Genomic DNA, 21,972 nt, shown 5'->3' on the forward strand with positions numbered 1-21,972 from the left:
TAGGTGCCTGTGGCTCCACCGCTAGAGGGAGACTTGGGTGAAGCCTTGCTCTCTGACTCGTGCGGGGGCCCGTGCCCTCTGCCTCCCACCATCTCCAGGAGAATGAGGTTGGACTCAGAAAGGTGCTTTCCTGTGGTCAGAGGGCACTGAGGCAGGGGTGAGGAGCCAGGACTAGGCACCAGCTGGCACGGGGCTGGGCCACCCTCCTGTCACCGTCTTGCTCTGGGACCACAGGTCTTGGTGCACCACCCGCAAATGTGAAATATGGGAGTCGTTGTTCTGCCTCCTGCCTGGGGCTGGGGTGCGGTCAGACCCGGCAGCCGAAACTCCCTCAAGTCCTGGAGGTCCTCCATCACGCCTCCTTGCTGCCTTCCCCTCCCCGTTACGCTGTCCTGCCCGTCCCCCACAGGTGACGACGTCGTCGGGAAGCAAGTGCTTCTCCTGCCGGTCAGCGGCCGAGCGGGACAAGTGGATGGAGAACCTGCGGCGAGCGGTGCATCCCAACAAGGTGGGCCAGTGTCCGCTGTCCCCAGAGCACGGGGGTGGAGGCTAGACTCAGAGCAGAGCACAGACGCCGACGTGAGGGAGCAGACGGAGGGGTCTCTGGTGTGGCCTGGGCTTGGGGGTGCAGGCAGCCTGCGTGCAGGCAGGGCCCGAGCGGGCCGTAGTGCTGGGCTCTGAAAGAGGCTGACTCGTGCTGGGGGCCTCAGCCTTCGAAGCTGCACACTGAAGACGCTGGGCCAGAGAACTGAGCACTGGGGTTTTGGGTGCTGGTGTCCATCTGCTTGGAGCTCTTGACCCTCTCCCCCCCGGCCGAATCCTGCTCATCCCTTCGAGTCCAGCTTCGCTTTCTGTTCCCTCCTCCAGGCGAGTGCCGCCGGCCCAGGCTGGTGCCCTCCTGTGTTCCTACTGCCCCCAGGCTTCTCCCAGAAGGTTCCTGGGACCCCGACTGTCATCACTTGCTTCTGTGTCTGCCTCCCTGGCCAGCTTGGCCTGGGCTGAGTCCTGGTCGCCATGACATTACTAAGGAAGGGCCTTAGTGATGGTCTTACCTCTAAGTGACTTTGCAGACCAGCAAACTGCAGGGGAGCCAGTAAACGGCTGTCGTGTGCCAGGCATCGTGCCAGCCTCTTACCTGCTCTGTACTCGGTTTTAATTCCCAAGGGAATAAAAAAAAGGGAGTTGAGGCTTAGATGGTCACTTGCCCACGGTCAGTGAGCTAGGGCGAAGTAGAGCAGAGATCCAGCCCCATAGCTCCACAGCCGTCAGACTCCAGAGCTGTCCCTCGCCCGGGGCCCGGTCCCTCCAGGCTCCAAGAGCTCTTCCCCGCTACGGGCTGGGTGATGGGCAGGCGGCTGGGCCCCCAGTCACCGCGGCCCCCCTGTGTGTGCGCGCAGGACAACAGCCGGCGCGTGGAGCACATCCTGAAGCTGTGGGTGATCGAGGCCAAGGACCTGCCTGCCAAGAAGAAGTACCTGTGCGAGCTGTGCCTGGACGACGTGCTGTACGCACGCACCACGGGCAAGCTCAAGACTGACAACGTCTTCTGGGGCGAGCACTTCGAGTTCCACAACCTGCCGCCCCTGCGCACCGTCACCGTCCACCTGTACCGCGAGACGGACAAGAAGAAGAAGAAGGAACGCAACAGCTACCTGGGCCTGGTGAGCCTGCCCGCCGCCTCCGTGGCCGGCCGGCAGTTCGTGGAGAAGTGGTACCCGGTAGTGACGCCCAACCCCAAGAGCGGCAAGGGCCCCGGGCCCATGATCCGCATCAAGGCGCGCTACCAGACCATCACCATCCTGCCCATGGAGATGTACAAGGAGTTTGCCGAGCACATCACCAACCACTACCTGGGGCTCTGCGCCGCCCTCGAGCCCATCCTCAGCGCCAAGACCAAGGAGGAGATGGCATCGGCCCTGGTGCACATCCTTCAGAGCACGGGCAAGGTGAAGGTAGGTGTGTGGGCCTCAGGCGGGACCCCACCTCATGTTGCCCCGTGGGAGGCTGGGTGACGTGATGGATTACCTACCGGTCCCCATGTCCACGTCATGGATTTCAGCTCTGGTGGAGGCACTGGTCACAGCCAGGTGAGTTTCTGAAACCCAAGAGATGCATCGTGGAGGGTGGGGACTTCGTGCTCCTTCGCCGTGGTTGGAGCTGATCACAGAGGCGGGTATGGAGCCCCTGGACCGGAGCACACCTTGCAGTGAGGAAATGGGTTTAGGGACTTCACCCACTGCCCCAGAGGGCTGGCCCCTCCCTGAGGCTCGAGGCGAGCAGGCCACGAGGCCCACCTCTGCCGGCACACAGGTCCCAGCGACCCAGACACACACGTCCAGTGAGGTGTTGAGTTTGGGACACATCCCAACAGGTGACCGCCAGGGTGCAGGCCGCTGTCCGAGCCCCAGACTCCCCCCTCACTCCCAGTTCACACACATGGGACACAGTCACTATTGCAGCCGTCTGTTTGACGGGCAGCCTGCCACAGCTACAGCCGTCCCCAGCTCCAGAGTCTCTAGGAGCAGAGCTCATCTAAAGCCCTCCAGCAGGCCCTACTTCAGGGCCGGGGCGGGGCCCCTCTCCTGGCCTTTCACCTGCCTCTCCCTGCCAGGCCACACCTCAGCCCCACCCACTTGGCTTTGGAGACAGGTAGGCTCCTTCTGGAAGGCTCCACACGCCTACCTGCCCATCCTACCTGCCCATCCGCAGTGGAGTGTGGTTCTGTGGGCCTCGAGGGCACACCTCCCCCTCTCCACCCTGCCCCCTCCCTTGGATGCAGTGGAGAAGGGCTGGACGTGGGGTCCATCCATGCTGCAGAGGCCTTGCGTGCTGGCCCCGGGAGCTGGGCCTCTGCCCTCTGGACGTGGTGTGGTTTGCGGCCTGTGGTGGGGGTGAGGGACTGCCCTGGTCAAGGTCCTGAGCCCTCAGCCTGGGCTTGGGGAAGACACGGGCAGGGCCGGGCCTCAGGTCCGCAGGCAGAGCCCAGGGCATGTGCTCCGTTGGGGCCCTTATCCTCTATCTGTTCCTGGAAGGCCCTGGCCTCCTTCGGGCCCTTCAGAGCCCCTGCCTGTTGGGCTCATGGTGTGGGACCAATGCAGGCACAGGGAGGGGCGCTTTCCCAGCATGGGCCCCGTGGGGTCCAGCACTCGGTTCCTCCGCGTTGTTGGACCACCTTCCCCTGCCCCCAGCCTCTGACCTGCCTGGGCGAAGCTGCATGTGGGACCATCTCTTAATTTCTTGCTTAGCAGTGGGAAGGGGGCTAGAAACTAAGTGAATGGAAGCCCTGCCTCCAGAGGGAGTTCCAGGGAGGCAGCAGGGGCTGGAGCAGCATCCTCTCTGTCTCTGTGTCTGTTCTTCCAGTACGTGGCCCCCGAGGGCTGGGCTGGCCTGGGAGTCTGACTCCGATCTGAAGGGACCTTTGCTCTCATACTCACAGCTGAGACAGAAGAATCAGGGTGCTTATTGTGGAAGGAGGTGGAAGCCAGGGCTGCAGCCTCCCAGTGGGCCCTTAGGTGGGGAGAGCAATAGGTGGAAGGATAGGAAGTAACTCGGGCTGCTGGCATGACGTTTGTCCGAACTCTGACCACTTGGGCACTGATGGGTGCGATGCCTCTCGAAAGCACGTGACGAGGGCCCTGCAGTCCCTGGGGAGGGCTATGTGGGGGGCACCTGGCACGTTCTCCTGGCCGTCCCCCCTCCCCTCAGTGCGAGGGGAGGGACAGGGCCTGGAAACAAGAGACTCGGGCCCAGTGTGGCCCAGGTAGCTGTGTGGCCTTGGACAGGTCCCTGTCCTGTTCTGTGCCTCTTCCCCCTTGTTGGGTCCTAGCTCTAAGCAGAGAGCCCCTCCTCTTCCCCACCTGGGCCTCGCGCCTGCCCCAGGAGTTCAGGAAGCCCTGTGGGCAAGAGCAGAGCAGTACACGCAGTACTTACCTCTGCTGTCGTGTGTTCAGAGAGGGGGCCCTGGAGGTCACCTGTGGTCAGGAAGGGGTCCTCATGCTGTGTGGTCCCCGGAGAGGCCAACTGCCACTTCCCGCCAGCCCCTCCTGTCTCTCCATTGGCCAGCCAGCCAGGTCTCCGGGACCCGGAGTTCGGTTCTGTATTTCAAGGGACACTTGTGATTTCAGATGGGGCCCAGAGTCGTGCCCATCGGAGTGAGGAATTTCCAGAGCTCCAGAAGCCCTGGCCCGCACTGGCCAGTGCAGCCTCTGTGCAGGGCGGCCCCTGGCCCGACTGTCACCCTCCTCCGGGTCTCCGACTTCCTGCCTCCTGCCTATCCTCCCCCCCATCCCCCAAGTCACAAGGCTGGCCGTGGGCGTGAGGAGGCGCAGGCTCCAGGGAGGAGTTTCCACCTGGGTGATGCAGCAGGTTCATCGTGCAGCCTCCCTGCAGTCGGGAGGGAAGGCGTGGGCTCAGGTTCCCTCCTGGTGTCTGCCCGTGAAGCTGCGCCTGGGGCTGAGAGGCTGGTGGGCCGCCTTCCCGCCCAGGCCGAGGTCGGTGCTCTCTCCAACTGAGCACTGGCTCACTGCCTTCCAGGGCAGCCGGACTGCCTCTGCCTCTCTCTCATCCTTGCCTGTGAGGCTACACAGAACGAGCCCATGTCTGGTGTGGGAGACCCCATCAGAGTAATGGGTGGACAGTGGCAGCTGCTTGTGCGAGGGGCAGAGGGCAGCCCACCTGTCCTCTTCGACACTGATGGCACTGGGCGGGGGAGCTCCGCTCCCGTCACCCCACCAGACCTGGGCAGGGCTGAGCAGGGATTTGAGTTCCGCGGGTCCGGCTGGGATACGGGGGCCCATGGGCCGATCCGGTACCCAGCTCTGATGTGGCCATGGCTAGACGTCTCCCCTCATCAGGCTGCCCTGCCCTCACTCCCAGGCAGCCCCCACCAGTGGGTACCAGTAGCTTGGCAGTGGAGCAGCCTCGAGGAGCAGGGGCTCCTGGCTAGGGTGTGGGTCTGGAACCCTAGGGTCCTACCTGCCGAGTCTGCTCAGGTCCACTCTCCTCACCTGGCTCCACAGGACTTCCTGACAGACCTGATGATGTCGGAGGTGGACCGCTGTGGAGACGAGCACCTCATCTTCCGGGAGAACACGCTGGCCACCAAGGCCATCGAGGAGTACCTCAAGCTGGTGGGCCAGAAGTACCTGCAGGACGCACTGGGTAGGGCGTGTGGGCCGGCCAGGGGCAGAGGGCAGAGGCGGGGCAAGCTCGCCAGGTCCTCACTGTCCCCTCCTGCCCTCTGGCCACAGGGGAGTTCATCAAAGCGCTGTATGAGTCGGATGAGAACTGTGAAGTGGACCCGAGCAAGTGCTCAGCCGCTGACCTCCCCGAGCACCAGGGCAACCTCAAGATGTGCTGCGAGCTGGCCTTCTGCAAGATCATCAACTCCTACTGGTCAGTGCTGCCTCCGTGCCCTTCTCGGCCTCAGCTGCCCAGGGCCCCCCACCCCTGCGTCCCCCCTGTCCTTCTGTGTCCTTATGTGCAGGTGCCTACAGAGTGCCGGGCTTTGTTCCCTCCGGACAGCTCTGTGAGGGGTTCTCCTCCATCGTCCCCGACTCACGAACGGGAGAGCTGAGGTTTAATAAGGAGAGGAGAGGGGACACGCCCGCACCTCACACGGCCTCAGAGTGGGGCTCTGGGATTGGAAGCCACCCTCTGCCTGACCCTGCTGAGTCTCGCTGGGCTGCCAGGCCCCCGTCCTGGTCCTTTCTGGGCTGTCAGACGTAAGCAGTGTTCCAGAGTATACATGCAGGACGTGGTTTGTGCAGTGGTGAGGACTGGACCTGGCAGTCCATCGCACATGCTTAACAGTGGGCACCAGCTGGTGCTGTTGTAGGTGCTGGGGCTGCCCAGGGAGCCAGACTGACAAGGCCCTGCTCGGGCACCCACCTGGGGCTCCTCACCTGTCCGTAGGAGCTGGTGCTCACTTCACAGGCTTGTGATCAGGCCCAGCAGGGGCCTGTGTGGGTGCCTGGACACCGGGTGTGGACCTCCTGCTGGGGCTGTAGAGGACAAAGGAGGTGGATTGGGCCTTAACTGGGACAGAGGTCTGCGGGCTCCTGGCAGCCCCAGAAAGGAGCAGAGGCGTGCTGAGCCGGCCGCTCATACAGGACCGCGGTCGGGGCCAGGATCAGTCCCGGGGCCGCTGAGGAGTGCTAGCCTGGCTCCAAGGCTAGCGTCCCAGGCATGTATGTCTGGTGGCGGCTGACCTGGTGCCGAGTACAGCCTCGTCACTGTCCAGGGGACCGTGCCGCCAGCCCCAAGCAGTGGGTATATTTTCACACTGGAGGAGCTGCCGAGGTTTCCTCCTCGGTCACTGCTGCAGCTCAGGACCTGCATCCCGTCCCCATCCAGGTCACTCTCCTGACCCCATTCCCACCCCCTGACCCCCAGCCATACCTCCCTCCTTTCTTTGATCATGTTCTTTCCCGGCCTGGCCTGTATCTGGCTCCCCTCTGCAGCCCTCCTTCAGGTCACCGCATATGGTCGGCTCCCCTCTCCTGGGCACCCTCGCTCACAGCCCCGCTCCCATCAGAGTGCCTGATTGTGCCTGTCCAAGTCCGTTTCCTGCACACACCCTGAGCGCCCTGGGGCCAGGCAGATTCACCAGCTCGGGCCTGGGCATACAGGAGGGCCCGGGAATGTTTTGCTGCTCCCGAAGGACAGGCAGAGGCGGGCCTGCTAGGTGAGCGACAGCCTTGGATCTGGGCAGAGGGAGTGGCCAGAGCCAGTGGGGTGGGCGCCTCCGGCCCAGGGCCCTCTGGCCCAGGGCTACACAGGGTGCTCACCTGGGGCCAGCCTGGCCTCTTGGGCTGAGCTGAAAATGAACCCTGGCACCAGGGGAAGAGGGGCAGCCAGAGAGCCTGCGCTCTGGAACACACTTCCCACCCTTGGGCTAGGCTGTGTTTTCACCCTCTGCCCCACTGTTCCCAGGGCGGACCGGGTGTGGGACACAGGGAAACATATCCACGGACAATGATTTTCTGTTTCCTCTTTCTGGCGTTTGTAGAGGCCCAGAGGCACCTCTCAGTTCTGAACAAGGCTGTTGATAGATGTTATCACTCAGCGCCTGCCCCCTGCCCAGTCCTGTGCCTGGTACTTCAGAGGCCAGGACTAAAGGTCACCTGCCCTCACTTCCTCTCTAGCCACGTCCTTGTTGGTTCAGCCACATTCACTGCCAGAGTCCACCGGGCTAGGTGCTGGGCTTGTTGGGCAGAAGCTTTTCAAGCTGACCAAAGCCTCTTAAAAGTGTTGGGGGGCCCCAGCCTTAAGATGGCTCTGTGAGCTCGGCAGGGCAGGCCTTGTTAGCGTGAGAGTGAGGACACCGAAGCCCAGGGAGGGCCAGGCCCTGGGTCAGAGCACCCTGAGCTAGTTAGTGACAGAGCCAGGTGGACTCTGGCTTCGGGGAGCGCCCATCTTCTAGGGTGAAAAGATAGGAAGGCCACTTAAAGCTTGGCCTGGTGGGGCCTCCCTGTGGCAGTGGGGGGAACGCCCAGAGGAGATAGCCCCCAGCCGGGTGCCGGGAATGCGGCCTACACTCACCGGGTCCGCCTGGGGAGGCCACTGCCTCCGTTTCCCTCCCCACTGAGAAAGTAGGGAGCCGTGTCCTCACCCTGTGGTTAGGATCCAGCCATCTTCTTGATCACCCCGAGCTCTGCTGAAAACCTCTAACTCTATAACGTTATTTGAGTCAAGGGAGTAAGTCTCAAAAGGCAGGGATGGGAACCATGGAGTGGTGGTCTGTTCCTACTGTGTTTTCCTCACTCTCCCCTAGACCCTGATGCCTGCCATGTGGGGAGGGGGGTGAAGCCCTCTGGAAGCTGGCCCTCACTGCCGGCTCCCCCGTGCCTGTGTCCCACCCCACTCAACCCCTCGGAGAGAGATCCACCTGACTGCGGCCCGGGCGGCCCTGCTCCTGTGCTCTCCCTGTGCCGGCTCACACAGCCCTCATGGTGGAGCAGGGCTGGAACTCGGTTCCATTGGACCCAGAACCAGGTCCCTGCTCTGCCCCCTCCGGTCCCGGCGCCCTGCCTGACGGCCAGCCCCCCCTCGTGTGTCCCGGCACAGTGTCTTCCCACGGGAGCTGAAGGAGGTGTTCGCCTCGTGGCGGCAAGAGTGCAGCAGCCGCGGCCGGCCAGACATCAGCGAGCGGCTCATCAGTGCCTCCCTGTTCCTGCGCTTCCTCTGCCCAGCCATCATGTCGCCCTCCCTCTTCAACCTGCTGCAGGAGTACCCCGATGACCGCACCGCCCGCACACTCACCCTCATCGCCAAGGTCACCCAGAACCTGGCCAACTTCGCCAAGTGAGTGCCACGTCCCCCGACGGCAGGGTCCGCCCCAGAGCTGGGCCGTGCGGCAGGCCAGTCCCTGCTGTCCTCAGTCCTTCCCCGCACCCCAGCTCCCCTACTGAACATACATGCCGCTGTGGTATGTTTCCGTGTAATTTTCAAAGGGGAGAAGACAAGGTATTTTTTCTTTCTGCTGCTTTTTTTTTTTTTTTGGCGGTACGCGGGCCCCTCACTGTCGTGGCCTCTCCCGTTGCGGAGCACAGGCTCCGGACGCGCAGGCTCAGCGGCCATGGCTCACGGGCCCAGCCGCTCCGCGGCATGTGGGATCTTCCCGGACCGGGGCACGAACCCGTGTCCCCTGCATCGGCAGGCGGACTCTCAACCACTGCGCCACCAGGGAAGCCCCCTTCTGCTTCTTTGAATGAACATTTTATCATAAGGATTCTCCCATGTACTTACCATTCATACGCTTGGTTTTGAAATGAGTGACTAATATGCCTTGGAGGGACAAGGGCCTGTGTCTCCTGAAGCCGACCCCTGTGGTTGGGCACCCGGCTTGTTTCGGATTGTCCTTATCTAAGGCTGCCAAGGACGTCTTTGCTAGTGAAGCACTTCAGTGTTCTCGCTGTACCTTAGAGGGAGTGGGTGGAAACGGAAGGGCTGGGTCATCAAGGCGCTCTCAGGAGGTGTGGCTGGGGTCCCCCTCTGGGCCTCCTCTGGGCCCGGCCTGCCCTCCGGGAGACAGCCCTACAGCAGGGGAGAGAGCGGGTGGATGTGGGCACACGGGCTCGCAGGAGGGCCCTGCGCTTCTTGGGAGAGGAGAGAGGGAGGCTTCCTAGAAGACGTTCTCCCCCACCTGCGTGTCAGGATGAAGGGCAGCAGGGGCAGACAGGCCCGGGAGGGACCAGGCACTGTGCAGTCCCTGAATCAGCAAGTGCCAGGCTGGGGGAGGTGGGAGATGAGACCCAAGAGGAAAGCAGGGGCTTTTGAAGGCCAGGCAGGGTCTTGGAGCGAGGGAGAGGGTGAGAGTCCTGCAGAGTTCAGCCTGACTGCAGTGGGGCCAGGGGGTGGAGGGGGCGGGACTGGCAGGCGAGAGGCTGGGAGGAGAGCAAAATTACGCTTCTGGTAACAGCAAAGGGATGCAAGTATTGGGCACGGGAGGTGGCGATGCTGGAGGCACTGCTGCGAGGTCACGGGGTGATTAGAAGGTAAGGTCAGCAGCCTGGCCAGTGGTGGGGGAGGCACGGGGGGAGCTGACCACGGCCGGGCTCCTCGTGCAGCTCTCTCTGCTGGGTGGTGGCATCTCCCCTTGGGGCAGGGAGCCCCAGAGGAGGGCTCAGGTTCGGGGTGCCGGAGATGACCGCAGACCTGGCCAAGCTGAGGACGAAGGGGGAGGTGCCTGTGGCAGAATGTGTCTGAAAGCTCAGCAGAGAGACCTGGCCGGGCATGGACTGAGAGTCGTCTGCGCACCGGGCCATTGCCATTTGGGGGAAAAGAGGAAGGAGATTGTGACTGCCAGTGAATGGGGAGTGAGGGCCACGGAACCTTCCAGGTCCTGTGAGAAAAGGCCCAGAAAGGGTCTCTAGCCTTAGCCATGAGGGCCCTGAGCCAGAGTGGATTGGCTGGCTGGGGAGTAAGTGGCGAAGGGGGGCTCCTGGGCGGGGCCCAGGGCACTCACCCCGTCTGCTCGGCTCCAGGTTTGGCAGCAAGGAGGAGTACATGTCGTTCATGAACCAGTTCCTGGAGCACGAGTGGACCAACATGCAGCGCTTCCTGCTGGAGATCTCCAACCCCGAGACCATCTCCAACACGGCCGGCTTCGAGGGCTACATCGACCTGGGCCGCGAGCTCTCCAGCCTGCACTCGCTGCTCTGGGAGGCCGTCAGCCAGCTGGAGCAGGTGCCTGTGCACCGGGCCCAATGGGCGGAGGGCGGGCCGAAGGCCACCAGAGCTGCTTCAGGCCGCTCCAGCTCCCAGAGTAGCCAGGGGCTCAGAGGGTTCGCCTGTGCGGTGCGGATCAGCGGCCCTGCCGGGCGCCGGAGCCCGAGGGCCCAGCCCAGGCCCTGTCAGCGCTGGGGATCTCGGGGCCCACTTCCTCGGTGGGGAGCGCCGTGTTCACGCGGCAGCCCCCGCCCAGGGGAGGCCGCTCTGTGTACTGGGGCTTTGGCTGTGGCGTTGAGTGGATGGAGTCCACTGCTGAGGGTGTGCTCCCTGCCTCCGAAAAATGTGATCAGGGTTAGCTGCTTCTCTGAAAACGTCCTTGCTCTGGGTTTTAAGGCCACCGATATGAAAAAGAAGACTGAAGATGCCACACCTCCACATGTCAGGCAGGAAGTTGCAAACCTTTCCAGAGTTGCCCTTGGCCATCAGTTGAAATGGTTATTCCCTAGACCTCTCTGACATTGCTGCAGCCACCGTGGCCTGGGTTCCACTGTCCCAAGCAGCCCCAGCTCGCACAGTGAGCAGGTTCTTGGCAGCAAGGGCTGGGCCTGCCAGGATCCACTTCCAGAACATCTGCTTTCCGGGGCTCTGTGAGACCATCTTACAAAAGTAGCTACTGCTGAACTAGGACTGGAAGGCCTTCTTACTCCTGTCCCGTCCCTAGGGGTGACCACTCAGGGCGCTCTGGTGTGTAGCCTTCTAGATACACCTGTGCATATGTTAAGTACACACATAGGCAAAGTCCCTTCCCTTTTTGTTAAAGTGAGAACTTCGCGTGCAGTGCCACATGCGTTTCTCACTCCTCCGTCATCGGCATCTTTTTACGACAGTACATGCCACACCGCCACGGTGACCTTTCTAATGGCACAGACTGTCCTGTCATGTGACTGCACCATTTAGTTTACTGGACGTTCAGATTAGGCCCAGCTTTTAACTACAAACATGCTGTTGCAGTCATTTCTGCTCCTTTATGTCCGTTGCCCTTTGGCTCCGAGAGACCCAGGAGGGAGAAATGGAAATGAGGGCCAAGGGCTTCTCTCCCTCCACTGCTGCCAAACACCATTCAGTCTCCGGCCACCACTTAACTGAGCGCCTGTGCCCTGCCACCGTCTTCCATGTCCGCGCAACCAGGCGGGAGCTACAGAAGTTGCAGCAGGATTGAAAGTCGAGCTGTTTGCCACTCACGTCTCTTCTCTGTTGACTACACGAGTTTTCACACTTTCTTTTTGCACAAAGCCCTAGATGGAAGCTGGGGCATAAGCCAGGGGAAGGCAGAGTCCCCTGTCCCCAGCCCGGAACGCTTAGCACCATCGCTCGAAACCAGGAGAGCGAGGTTTAGCCAGCCCAGGTGCCACTGTCTGCCCGACAGGCGTGTGGTGGTGCCTGCCTGGTGTCTGGGCCGTTGCCCCTGGGGCTCAGGTGTCAGGGCCCAGCCCACCCTGTGGAGTAGATGACATGGGAGGGAGCCATCCCTGAGCCAAGCCTCTCAGGTGGGGAGGTATAGGTGGGGAAGGTCCGGGATTCCGTGTGGCCTGTCCTCTCTGTGGGGGAACTGAGGTAGGACAGACCTGGGGTGAAAGGCTTGGACTAGGTTAGCGTTTCTCCCTGTGGGCCTCGCACCCTGTCCCAGAAACATGTGGGGAGCTGGTAAAAACGTCATTTGCGATTTCTGGGCTCCCTACCGCATCCCAGACCTGCCGGATCTGACCTGCGTGGGAGGGCGGGCCTGCATTTCTGACTGGCTCCTTAGAAGTTTTGAACACAGTGGCTACAGCGCACTTGGCCTCCACAGGCAGCCCCAGTGGGTCACACCTGCCTCTTGCTGTGTTTTTGCAGAGCATCGTATCCAAACTGGGGCCTCTGCCTCGAATCCTGAGGGACGTGCACACAGCACTGAGTGCCCCAGGCAGTGGGCAGCTTGCAGGGACCAACGACTTGGCCTCTACGCCCGGCTCGGGCAGCAGCAGCGTCTCAGCGGGGCTGCAGAAGGTGGCGATCGAGAACGACGTCTCTGGGTAAGAGCTGCCGGGCGTGCTGGGTGTTGCGGGGTGCCTGTTCAGACAAGGCGCAGCCACCTGCAGTCTCATTTGGGGTGGAAGATACCTACGCTGGTGTTTATAAAACAAGCTGAATGAGACTCAGGTGTGTTTTTCAGGCCCTAAGTAGTGAAGTTCTATTTGGGAAAAATCAGGAAAGGCCTCTTGGAGGAGGTAGTGCTATAGTTTGGAGCTTAGGAAAAAGTAATACCTCCATTGGTGGAAAAGGCGTTCCAGGCAGAGGGACTAACACAGACAAAGGCCTGGAGAAAGACACCCCGTCTTTTGTTGAAGAACAATTACTGGTCCCAAACACTTCCACATCACTGGGTTGTATGTGTTTCCTGGTATTTCCTGGACCTGAATCAGAACCTCCAGAAGTGACGCTCCAGGGTGTGTGTTTTCAGGAGGAGCTCAGGTGACTGTAAGGCTTAGAGACTGGGAGCCTGGGAAACTAGAGAGATGCTGAGGCCCAGCTCTTGCTCTGAGCCCCCAGCCCTGGGACGAGTGCCCAGTAAATACAACAACAGTGGAGGGGGAGGCAAAGTGTTCTCTGAGTGATGACATCAAAATGAGGACCTTGGCATTTACGGTGAACTATTTATGGTGCAGTTGTACGCTCCCCTCCTCTACCAGGGCCATCTTGGACCAGCTAGTGAGGATGAGGCTGGAGCAGCAGAGTTGGGAGCTCTCTGGTTCTGAAATGGTGGCGGCAGCAGGCTTTTAGCAGACGAGGGCGTTGAGATCAAGGACCTGGGGATGTGGTGCGAGGGACTGGAGGCCCAGGGGGAGGCGGGAGATGCAGAGACCTTGATGCCCCTTCTCGGGTCCCTCTAAGTCTTGAGGGGCCGTTCATACAATCTTCCAAGTGAGGCAAAGCCGAGATTCAGGTGGGGAACACACCTTAGCCGAGTGGTGGCTCGAGAGGTGTCCGGGCACATGGGTTCTCAGGAGACTTGAGCTGGCTGTGTGGAAGGACGGCTCAGGCCCATGGCTGGTCTGGGTTTCTCCCGGCTCCACCTGCTGCCCTTGTCCACTTCTTCTCGGCCCACAAGTGCTGTGGCCCCGAGTGGCCGCTACCTGCCCTGCCTAAGTCCCATCACCTGGGACTTGGCAGTTCCTCACCATCCCAGGCTAAGCCAACTCCTTTCTAAGCCCATGTTGAACCCCCAAGTTCTTGCTGCCTCCAGCCCACTCAGAGCCCTGTTCACCCCCCGTATTCTTCCCTCCAAAGCCCACCTGGCTTTGTGCCCCCTTCCAAGGAGTTGGCTTCCAGGGAGGGGCCAGGGAGAGTCTGGGAGTCCGGGGTGGGGGTGAGGGTATGGCCTGCCACGGCAGGTGCAGGCCCTCCCCGCCTGAGTCACGCCCGGAGGAGCCTCCTCTGATTCCTCGCTTCTGCCGGAAGCGCCAGCCCCCGCCTGCCAGTCAGACGGGTGGCAGCAGGAGGGTGCAGGTGGAGGCTTCTCTCAGCTCAGGCCCCCACCTAGTTGCCAGTGTGACTAGGAGCGAGAGGGAAGAGGCAGAGGGAGCCCCCGTGGCTTTGAAGCCCTAGTTCTCGGTGCAGGACCCTTGGACAGCAGAGAGCCACTGCGTCGTGGGTTTGGATTTAGTCAGAGGGATTTTCCAGAACACTTCAGGCCCCAGAACCTACCGTCCCAAGATGCAGCTGAGCAGGGAAAGGGCCTGCCAGGCCGCCTGGCCTGACCCTGGGAGCGCGGGTCCCTAGTGCAGAGGTTCCGTGCTGGAGCAGCCATCAGCCCCTCGCCCTCGTGGTGGCTTCTGCCAGGGTCAGCTGCCCGGGCTGTGGTTTGGTTTTGCAGCTGCGCCACTGGGCCCCGGGACTCTCCCACTCTCACTACCCCCACACCTCCTCCCCTCCCCGCCTTCCCTCTTCTCCCCTCCCCTTCCCCCCACCCTGGCTCAGGCCGCCGGGTGGGCGGCAGGTTGGCGGGGGCTCTCGGTTGGGACCCGCCTTGGCCGCATTCACAGTTCTTCTCTTCCCCCTTCTTTCCCTGTGTGTGCTTGTCTCCCTGCAGTCTGATAGATTTCACCCGGTTACCGTCTCCAACCCCCGAAAACAAGGACTTATTTTTTGTCACAAGGTCCTCCGGGGTCCAGCCCTCACCTGCCCGCAGCTCGAGTTACTCGGAAGCCAACGAGCCTGATCTTCAGATGGCCAACGGTGGCAAGAGCCTGTCCATGGTGGACCTCCAGGACGCCCGCACGCTGGACGGGGAGGCGGGCTCCCCGGCGGGCCCCGACGCCCTCGCCGTCGACGGGCAGGCACCTGCAGCTCAGCTGGTGGCTGGGTGGCCGGCCCGGGTGGCCCCAGTGAGCCTGGCAGGGCTGGCTACGGTGCGGCGGGCAGGCCAGACGCCGAGCACAGCGGGCACCTCGGAGGGCGCGCCGGGCCGGCCCCAGCTGTTGGCGCCGCTCTCCTTCCCGAACCCTGTGTACCAGATGGCGGCCGGCCTGCCGCTGTCTCCCCGTGGCCTTGGCGACTCCGGCTCCGAGGGCCACAGCTCCTTGAGCTCCCACAGCAACAGCGAGGACCTGGCAGCTGCCGCCAAGCTGGGAAGTTTCAGCAGCACCGCCGAGGAGCTGGGGCGGCGCCCCATGCTGAGCACCCTGCAGTACCCGCGGCCCTCGAGTGGGACCCTGGCGTCGGCCTCGCCCGACTGGGCTGGCCCTGGAGCCCGGCTGCGGCAACAGTCTTCCTCCTCCAAGGGCGACAGCCCCGAGCTGAAGCCTCGTGCCGTGCACAAGCAGGTCAGTACTGCCGGGCTCCGGCGCCGGGGGGCGGCCTGAACCCGTGTTGTGCTGCTCCTCCTGGCCGTGTCATCGCCACCCGCACCCGCTGCCATCCCATGCTGAACGATGCCCCACTCGTCCCCATGCCACCAGCCTGTGCACCCCCCGGCCCCACTGGCCCCTGCCTGCGTCCTGTGAACCAGGGACACTGCGGCCCGGGGGTCCCTCTGCCAGTTTCCTCAGAGACGGCTGGGGTCAAGGAGGAAGAGGGAGGGGTCCGTCCATCTCCAGTTCCAAGCCTGTTAAAGCCCGACCCAGGGTAGGGGTTGACGTGGCCCCCAGGCCCCCTCCTGCTCTGAGATGGCCTCCAGGGCTGTACACGCAGTAGGGTAACAGATGTACTGTGGGCCGGACACTGACCTGGCAGGCCAGGTCCACTCGCTCTCACTTGGGCGGCAGAGAGCCACGCTCAGGAGGCCACCTGGGCTCTCGACTCTGCTTCAGGCTACCTGGAGTTGCCTGGGCCGGGGGCTGCATCAGACGTGCCCAGTCAGCTAAAGATTCCTTCTGAGCCACTTGTCCCTGGGGCTCACCCAAGGCCACCCCCCACCCCTCCCTCCAGCCCCTCACAGCTGTGTTTCATCGCAGGGCCCTTCACCCGTGAGCCCCAATGCCCTGGACCGCACGGCCGCCTGGCTCTTGACCATGAACGCGCAGTTGTTAGAAGACGAGGGCCTGGGCCCAGACCCCCCACACAGGGATAGGCTAAGGAATAAGGAAGAGCTCAGCCAAGCAGAAAAGGTAAAGCTGGACCCTGGCAGTTCGGGGCAGGGCGGGCTGCCTCCCCGAGGTGGCTGGCAGAATCCTCTCCCCTCGAGCCCTGAATTCCCGCATATGGCCAGTCCCCTCTCAACCCCTGGTCCCACGTGAGGACAGCCGTCAGTGGAATTTGGAGGATTTAGCTTAAACCTGAGGTTTCCTACATGGGCTGCATGTGAGACCCACCCAGGAATCGTATTGAATCCAGACCCCAGGAGGCACCTTCCCTAAGTGACTGGGCAGCCGAGCTTCTGAGCATCTGGGACTTGAGGAGAATCCAGGACCTGGGGGGTCAGGGGTGCCTAAGAGGTGCATGGAGACCCTTGGGGGGAGCCTCACGCATGAAGAGGCAGAGGCACGGGTCCTGGAGACAGCAGGGAGGCACCCTGGCCAGGCCCCTCCGCTCTGGGATTGTGCCTACCTGCGGCCTGGCTTTCCCCCAGTCCCCGTCTCCACCAGGGTCTGGGAGAGAGAGCCAGGGAGGGGTGATGTCAGATTGCTACCGAGATGTTTTCTTCTTTCCAGGGGAAAAATACTGGTCCTAAAACATCCAAATCCCACCCCCAACGTACATCTAGTATTTGGGTGAGCAGTGGGGTGCTTCAGTTCTCCACAATTCTTTTACTTATTGTGGCAGCTGCCCTGGATCCATGGCCGGTTCCCATCTCCTCCTGGAGGCCAAAGCCCAGGTTGACACAGGACCAGTGCAAGGCCCCCCAGAACAGCAGCCACTTCCCCCACTCACCGTGGGTGCCCTCGCCCCTCTCGGCCCCAGGAAAGCCTGTAGCAGCCTCTCAGGCGAGGGCACGCAGGGCGGGGTGTCCGCTCTCCCTCGCACTGGCCTGGGGTCAGCTCCACGTCCATGCTGCATTCCGCCGCCTCCACCATCCCCTTGGTCCACTGCATCCACCTGCTTTCACCATTATTGCGTGAACGGGACCAGGGGACATGGGGCACAGCGCTCCAAGAGCCAGAGTTTGGCTGGGGAGCAAGGAGGGCCAGCTTCACCCCAGGCTCCTTGCGTGAGTCTGGGGCCAGGCTCTGCGCTTTTCTGAGACCACCTACCTTCCCATCTGTGAATTACAAGGAGTGTCTGAACGATTTCAAGGGTCAGGCTGCAGCTGGAGTGTTCTCTTTCCTCGTGCCTTGGCCCAGTGAGCTGCTGTTTCTCTCTTTCTTTGCCATTAACCCTCGCAGGCAAATCCTGGAGTTCCCTTGAGCTCCTTGAATACCTGGTCCTGCCTCTGTCAGGGAGGGCCCTCCCGACCCCACTCTGACCAGCCGTGCAGGAGACCTAGGATGGGGCTGTTTCTCCCAGAGCTGGGCTCTCCTCTGGGGCTGGCTTTGCTTTAGGAGTTACATTTGCTGCCTCCTGGCCTCTGGGCAGTCCTTTGCTGATGAGTGAATTGGCTTCCGATGCCCGAGACTCAAGGAGAGGCCCTTCCTGCCTTCCCCGTTCCCTGTATTCTCACAGTACCCGGCGCCCAACCTCTCCAGCCCCTTGATTCGGGTGTTGACCCTGCCTCGCTCTCTGTTCAACTCGCACAGCCTCCCAGCTCACTGCTTCTCTTGCCGCTTTATACATCCCTCCTCCTCCCTGAAGGCCGAGAGTGCTGGGCTGAGTCAGATCCAGAAAGCCCTAGACCACTGCCTTTAATCTCTTCCCCCGACTTCCCATGCGACTTGCCACGGCTTCAGGGTCAAATCGAGCCTGGGAGGCTAGGATCTCACCCCATCGGTCACTGTGCTCCCCACGTGATTGGGTCATTTGCCTTCTGGGTCTCGGCGTCCCCTCCTGTGGAGCCCCCGTCTCTCAGAGCACTGTCATCTCCTTAATGTACCCAAGAGGTTTATAACTTTTTTTTATTATGAAAAGCTCAAGACCTTTACTTCTGAGGTCTGGTTTGAGTCTTCATCTGCCTCATAGCTGTAGGTTGGGCTGGCGGGTGGGAGAGCCCCGGATGGGGGCCAGGCATCGAATGTCACTGGCCCCCTCTCCCTGGGCGTCTCCCCGCTGTGGGAAGAGGACTGAGATGGTGATGGGCCCTGAGGCATTCCGAGCCGGGCTGCCTCCCATCCTGTGCCCCTTCCCCGGGCTCATGAGGCTGTGCTCTCTGTCCTGGGTGCTGTGCCCGTGGCACGCCGCCCTCCTAGCAGGACCTGGCAGTGCTGCAGGACAAGTTGCGAATCTCCACCAAGAAGCTGGAGGAGTATGAGACCCTGTTCAAGTGCCAGGAGGAGACAACCCAGAAGCTGGTGCTGGAGTATCAGGCGCGGCTGGAGGAGGGCGAGGAGCGGCTGCGACGGCAGCAGGAGGACAAGGACATCCAGATGAAGGGCATCATCAGCAGGTGAGCGCGGCCGCCTGTTCCTCCTCTGCGCCCGCTTCTGGCCCCACGCGCACAGAGGAGCGGACCGTCCGCTGCCCTCCAGGAGGCCCGGATCCGAGGGCGGGGCTGCTCAGCCACAGGGTGAGCCGAGTGTGGAGAGAGAAGCGTGTCCGAGGCGGTGGGGACAGTGTGGCACAGGCCCGGAGGCGGGAGGTAGCCCAGAGTGTGGGGGGCCCACATGGCGCAGTGTGTGTCGATGGCGGAATGTGAGGTTGGCCGAGGCAGCCGCATAGGGCCTGGGCTCCCTGTAGGGAGTCATGTTTTCCTGGTGCGCACTCACAGGGGAGTTCAGGAGCTGGATGCAGGTGCCGGGAAAGACAGTGAGGGTCCATTCCGGGGCAGGAAAAGGAATGAATGTCAGTTACATGCAGTGGGTAAGGGTGGGAGGTGGGAGGGAAGAAGTAGCCGGAATGAGCCCCGGACTTTTACCAAGAGCATCCAGGTGTGTCATGGTGCCAGTTACTGAGATGGGGAACTTTGGAAGAAGAGCAGTTTGGATGGGGACGGAGAGAGATGATGCCAGTTTTGGACCTGTTGAGTTTTAAGATGCCTGTGGGTTATGCAGGAAGATTTCCAGGTGGACCATGGACTGTAATGCTGACTCTCATCCTTATTGGTGGCTTATCTTTATTTCTGTGTTGATTCCCTTCTCTCTTCCACTCTGCCCACGGATAAAGTGGATACACCCTCCTGCATGTCTGCAAGCAGGGAATGTAGTCAAGGTGTAGCATTCAGACCAGCCCACAGGGTCCCAGTCATGGAGTTTACTTCCTTATGACAGTACTACCAAGTGCAAGAGGAGACCGTGTGGACTTACAGCTTGTTTGTTCACATGGTACAAGAGCCTGTCATCAGGACAGATTCAGCAGGTGTGCAGTAACCAGGATGTTCCCCCACCTGGCCTCATGCTCTGTCCACTGTAAAGATCCTTCCTTAATTCCTCCTGTTCAGACCACCTGTTTCTCTGCTTCTGATTATTGCTTGCTTGATTTACCTGTGGGTTTCTTCTTTGTAAAATGGTTAGCGTGAGCAGAGGGCCTATAAGCAGGGTGACTAGAAACCCCGTTGACTGAACTTCCAGCTCTGCTATTGGCTCGCCTCGTGTGTGTGCTTCCGAGAAAGGAAACACTTTTCATTTAACTGCATTCTCATCTTATCTGTTCTCTGAGAGGTGCATGCTGTCCTGAATCCAGTAACACGTTCACTTCTACTAGCCAAGCCTGGTATTTCCTCCCTGCTGTACACGTCAATTAAGTCAATTTGGTTGACGGTGGTGTCCACGTCTTCTATATCCTTACTGGTTTTTCTCTGTACTTGTTTTCTATCAATTATTGAGAAAAGGATAATGAAGCTTCTAATCCTAATTACAGATTTGTCTGTTTCTCTTTTCATTTCTGTTGGTTTTCACTTTATGTTCACTGAAACTCTATTCGTAGACACATACACATCTAGGCTAGTTATGTGCTGTTGACGAGCTCATCTCTTTATCATTATAAAATCATCTTCTTTATCCCTTGTAATACTCCTTGCTCTGAAGTCTACTTTGTTTGATACTAGGACAGCTGCCCTAACTTTCTTCTGATTGGTATTAGCCTGGTATATCCTTTTTCATCCTATTTATACTTTTAACCCAATTATGTCCCTCATAATAAAGGGAGTTTCTGTTACAGACACCTTATTGTTCTTGCTTTTTATCTAATCTGACAGTTTTCTGCCTTTTAATTGGAACGTTTAGACTATTTACATTTAATGTAATTGTCAATATAATTACATTTAAACTTACTATCTTGCTACTTGTTTTCTATTTGTACCATCTGTTTTGTTCCTTTTCCTGCCCCCTTTTAGATTGAGTATTTTTTATAATTCCACTTTATCTCCTTTATTGGCATATTAGCTGTATCTTGTTGTCACTTTAGGGCAGGGGTTAGAAACCTTCTGTAAAGGGGCAGATAATAAGTGTTTAGACTTTGCAGGCCATATGGTGTCTATCGCAACTGTGTAACTAATATGCTAAAACTCCGCTGTTCTAGCAGAAGCATGTGCGTGGTGTGGCTATTTACGAAAACTAGCAGTGGACCCAATTTTTCCCTTACCCAGGCTGTGATCATAGGGACTCTGATAGTATCTTTTTCTTCTGGCTGATTTACAGTTTTTTTCTTTATCATCCATTGCCAGCAACTTGATTATGAAGTGCCTTGACATGTTTTCTTCATGGGTTTGTTGAGCTCTTGGATCTGTGGGTGTGGGGTTCTGCCTCCTTAGTCTGTTTTCTGGGACTTTAATTGCATATACATTAGGCTGCTTTACGTTGTCCCACGTCTTACTGATGCTCTGCTGTTTCCCTTTTTTCATCTTTTTCCTGTGTTTTATTTTAGATTGTTGCAGTGTCTTCAAGTTCACTAATCGTTTCTTCTTAAGCGTCTAATCTGCCGTTAATCCCATCCAGTATTTTTTCATTTCGGGTGTCGTATTTTTGCCCCCAAGTTTTCAGTTTTCTTTAAATCCCATCCATTTCTTTTCTCATCATGCTCACGCGTTCCTCTGTTTTCTTGAACGTGTAGAATATATTTATAACAGTTGTATTAACGTCCTCGTCTACTAATTCTATCATCTGACATCTTCTGAGTCTGTTTTTATTGCTTTTCCTCCTGGTCATGTGTTGGTTTTGTTTTCCTGCTTCTCTGCGTGCTTGATGATTTGGGGTTGGATGCCAGACATTGTGATTTTCACGTAGCTGTTGGATGTGTTGTGTTCCTCTCAACACCTGGGGGCTTTGTTCTGGGACACAGTGACGTTGGAAGAATCAGTTTGATTCTTTGGAGGCTCACTTTTAAACTTCGTTGGGGTGGGTCCTGGACAGGCTTTAGCCTCGGCCTCATGTGGCTTCACTGTTGAGGACTTTCCTGCTGGGGATTCTACGTGATGCCTCCTGTGTTAGTGTGCTTTTCCACACTGCCTAGAGGGATCATGAACTATTCCTGGGGTGGTTTTGTGTACTCCTTTCCAATGGCTCTTGCCCCAGCCCGGCTATCTTCTCACAAGCGTGCAGAGCAGTCCTCAGCCAAAGCCCCAGGGGGACCCCTCAGGAGATAGGTAGAGTCCTCTCTGCATTTTCTCCTCTCTGGTACTGCCCCCCAAAAGCTTGGCTCCCCCACCCTGCCATCCTCCCAGGGTCTCCTTGACTCCACGTGACCCCTTCCCTCCGTAGCTTGCCGGGACACTGCCAGCAGTGGGCGGGGCTCGCTTCGTGTGTTCCCTTCTCTTGGGGTCACCGTACTGTACTGCACTGCCTGCTTTTCAGTGTCTGGAAGCCTTTGTTTTCATATATTTTGTCCAGTTTTCTAGTTTGTTTTTTTCTTAGGGCAGGAGGTTAAATCCAGTGCCTGTTTGTTACTCCACCATAGCTGGGAGCAGAAGTCTCTCCCCCTTCCTCCATTCCTCCCACTCCTGCTTCTCACAGGCTTTGCTCAGTGACGTACCTACCTACGACAAGGAACTTCCCCTCGGCGTGAGCCCACACCCCTTCCTCCTCAACCCCTGATCCCACTGGCTTTTCACGACAGCCCTCTGTGGTACCTGCCCCAGCACCGTTGACCTCCCTGTGCATCTACTGTGAAATGGACGAAGTGCTCGCCTGGGGGTTAGATGCTGTGCTGCTCTGGAGAGGTTGTGCGGGTAGAGACGGAAATAAAGCAGTAGGTGAACTCCTCTGAGAAGAGTGCAGAGCAGGAAGAGTGGCTGGCTGA

The 21,972-nt window shown here is 59.6% G+C and overlaps 1 protein-coding gene across 6 annotated transcripts in view; it reads left to right on the top strand.

Moving 5' to 3' along the window:
- DAB2IP (DAB2 interacting protein) overlaps nucleotides 1-21,972 on the top strand; it is a 76,592-nt gene that overhangs the window by 49,819 nt on the left and 4,801 nt on the right. For 5 of the 6 annotated variants that reach the window (XR_003005598.1, XM_024762324.1, XM_024762325.1 and 2 more), the window contains 10 exons: nucleotides 410-508; nucleotides 1,398-1,952; nucleotides 5,019-5,160; nucleotides 5,250-5,394; nucleotides 8,068-8,304; nucleotides 9,987-10,188; nucleotides 12,067-12,245; nucleotides 14,303-15,035; nucleotides 15,666-15,818; nucleotides 17,994-18,187. Coding sequence is in view for 5 of the 6 variants with exons in the window: in XM_024762324.1 (XP_024618092.1) it covers nucleotides 410-508; nucleotides 1,398-1,952; nucleotides 5,019-5,160; nucleotides 5,250-5,394; nucleotides 8,068-8,304; nucleotides 9,987-10,188; nucleotides 12,067-12,245; nucleotides 14,303-15,035; nucleotides 15,666-15,818; nucleotides 17,994-18,187 (2,639 nt within the window). In the remaining variant the exon portion in view is untranslated. The remainder of the gene's footprint in view (nucleotides 1-409; nucleotides 509-1,397; nucleotides 1,953-5,018; nucleotides 5,161-5,249; nucleotides 5,395-8,067; nucleotides 8,305-9,986; nucleotides 10,189-12,066; nucleotides 12,246-14,302; nucleotides 15,036-15,665; nucleotides 15,819-17,993; nucleotides 18,188-21,972) is intronic. The other variant, XM_024762322.1, reaches the window with a different exon arrangement.

This window comes from Neophocaena asiaeorientalis, unplaced genomic scaffold (genome assembly GCF_003031525.2).
Source record: "Neophocaena asiaeorientalis asiaeorientalis breed wild unplaced genomic scaffold, Neophocaena_asiaeorientalis_V1.1 scaffold78, whole genome shotgun sequence".
In the NCBI taxonomy this organism is placed as follows: domain Eukaryota; kingdom Metazoa; phylum Chordata; class Mammalia; order Artiodactyla; family Phocoenidae; genus Neophocaena; species Neophocaena asiaeorientalis.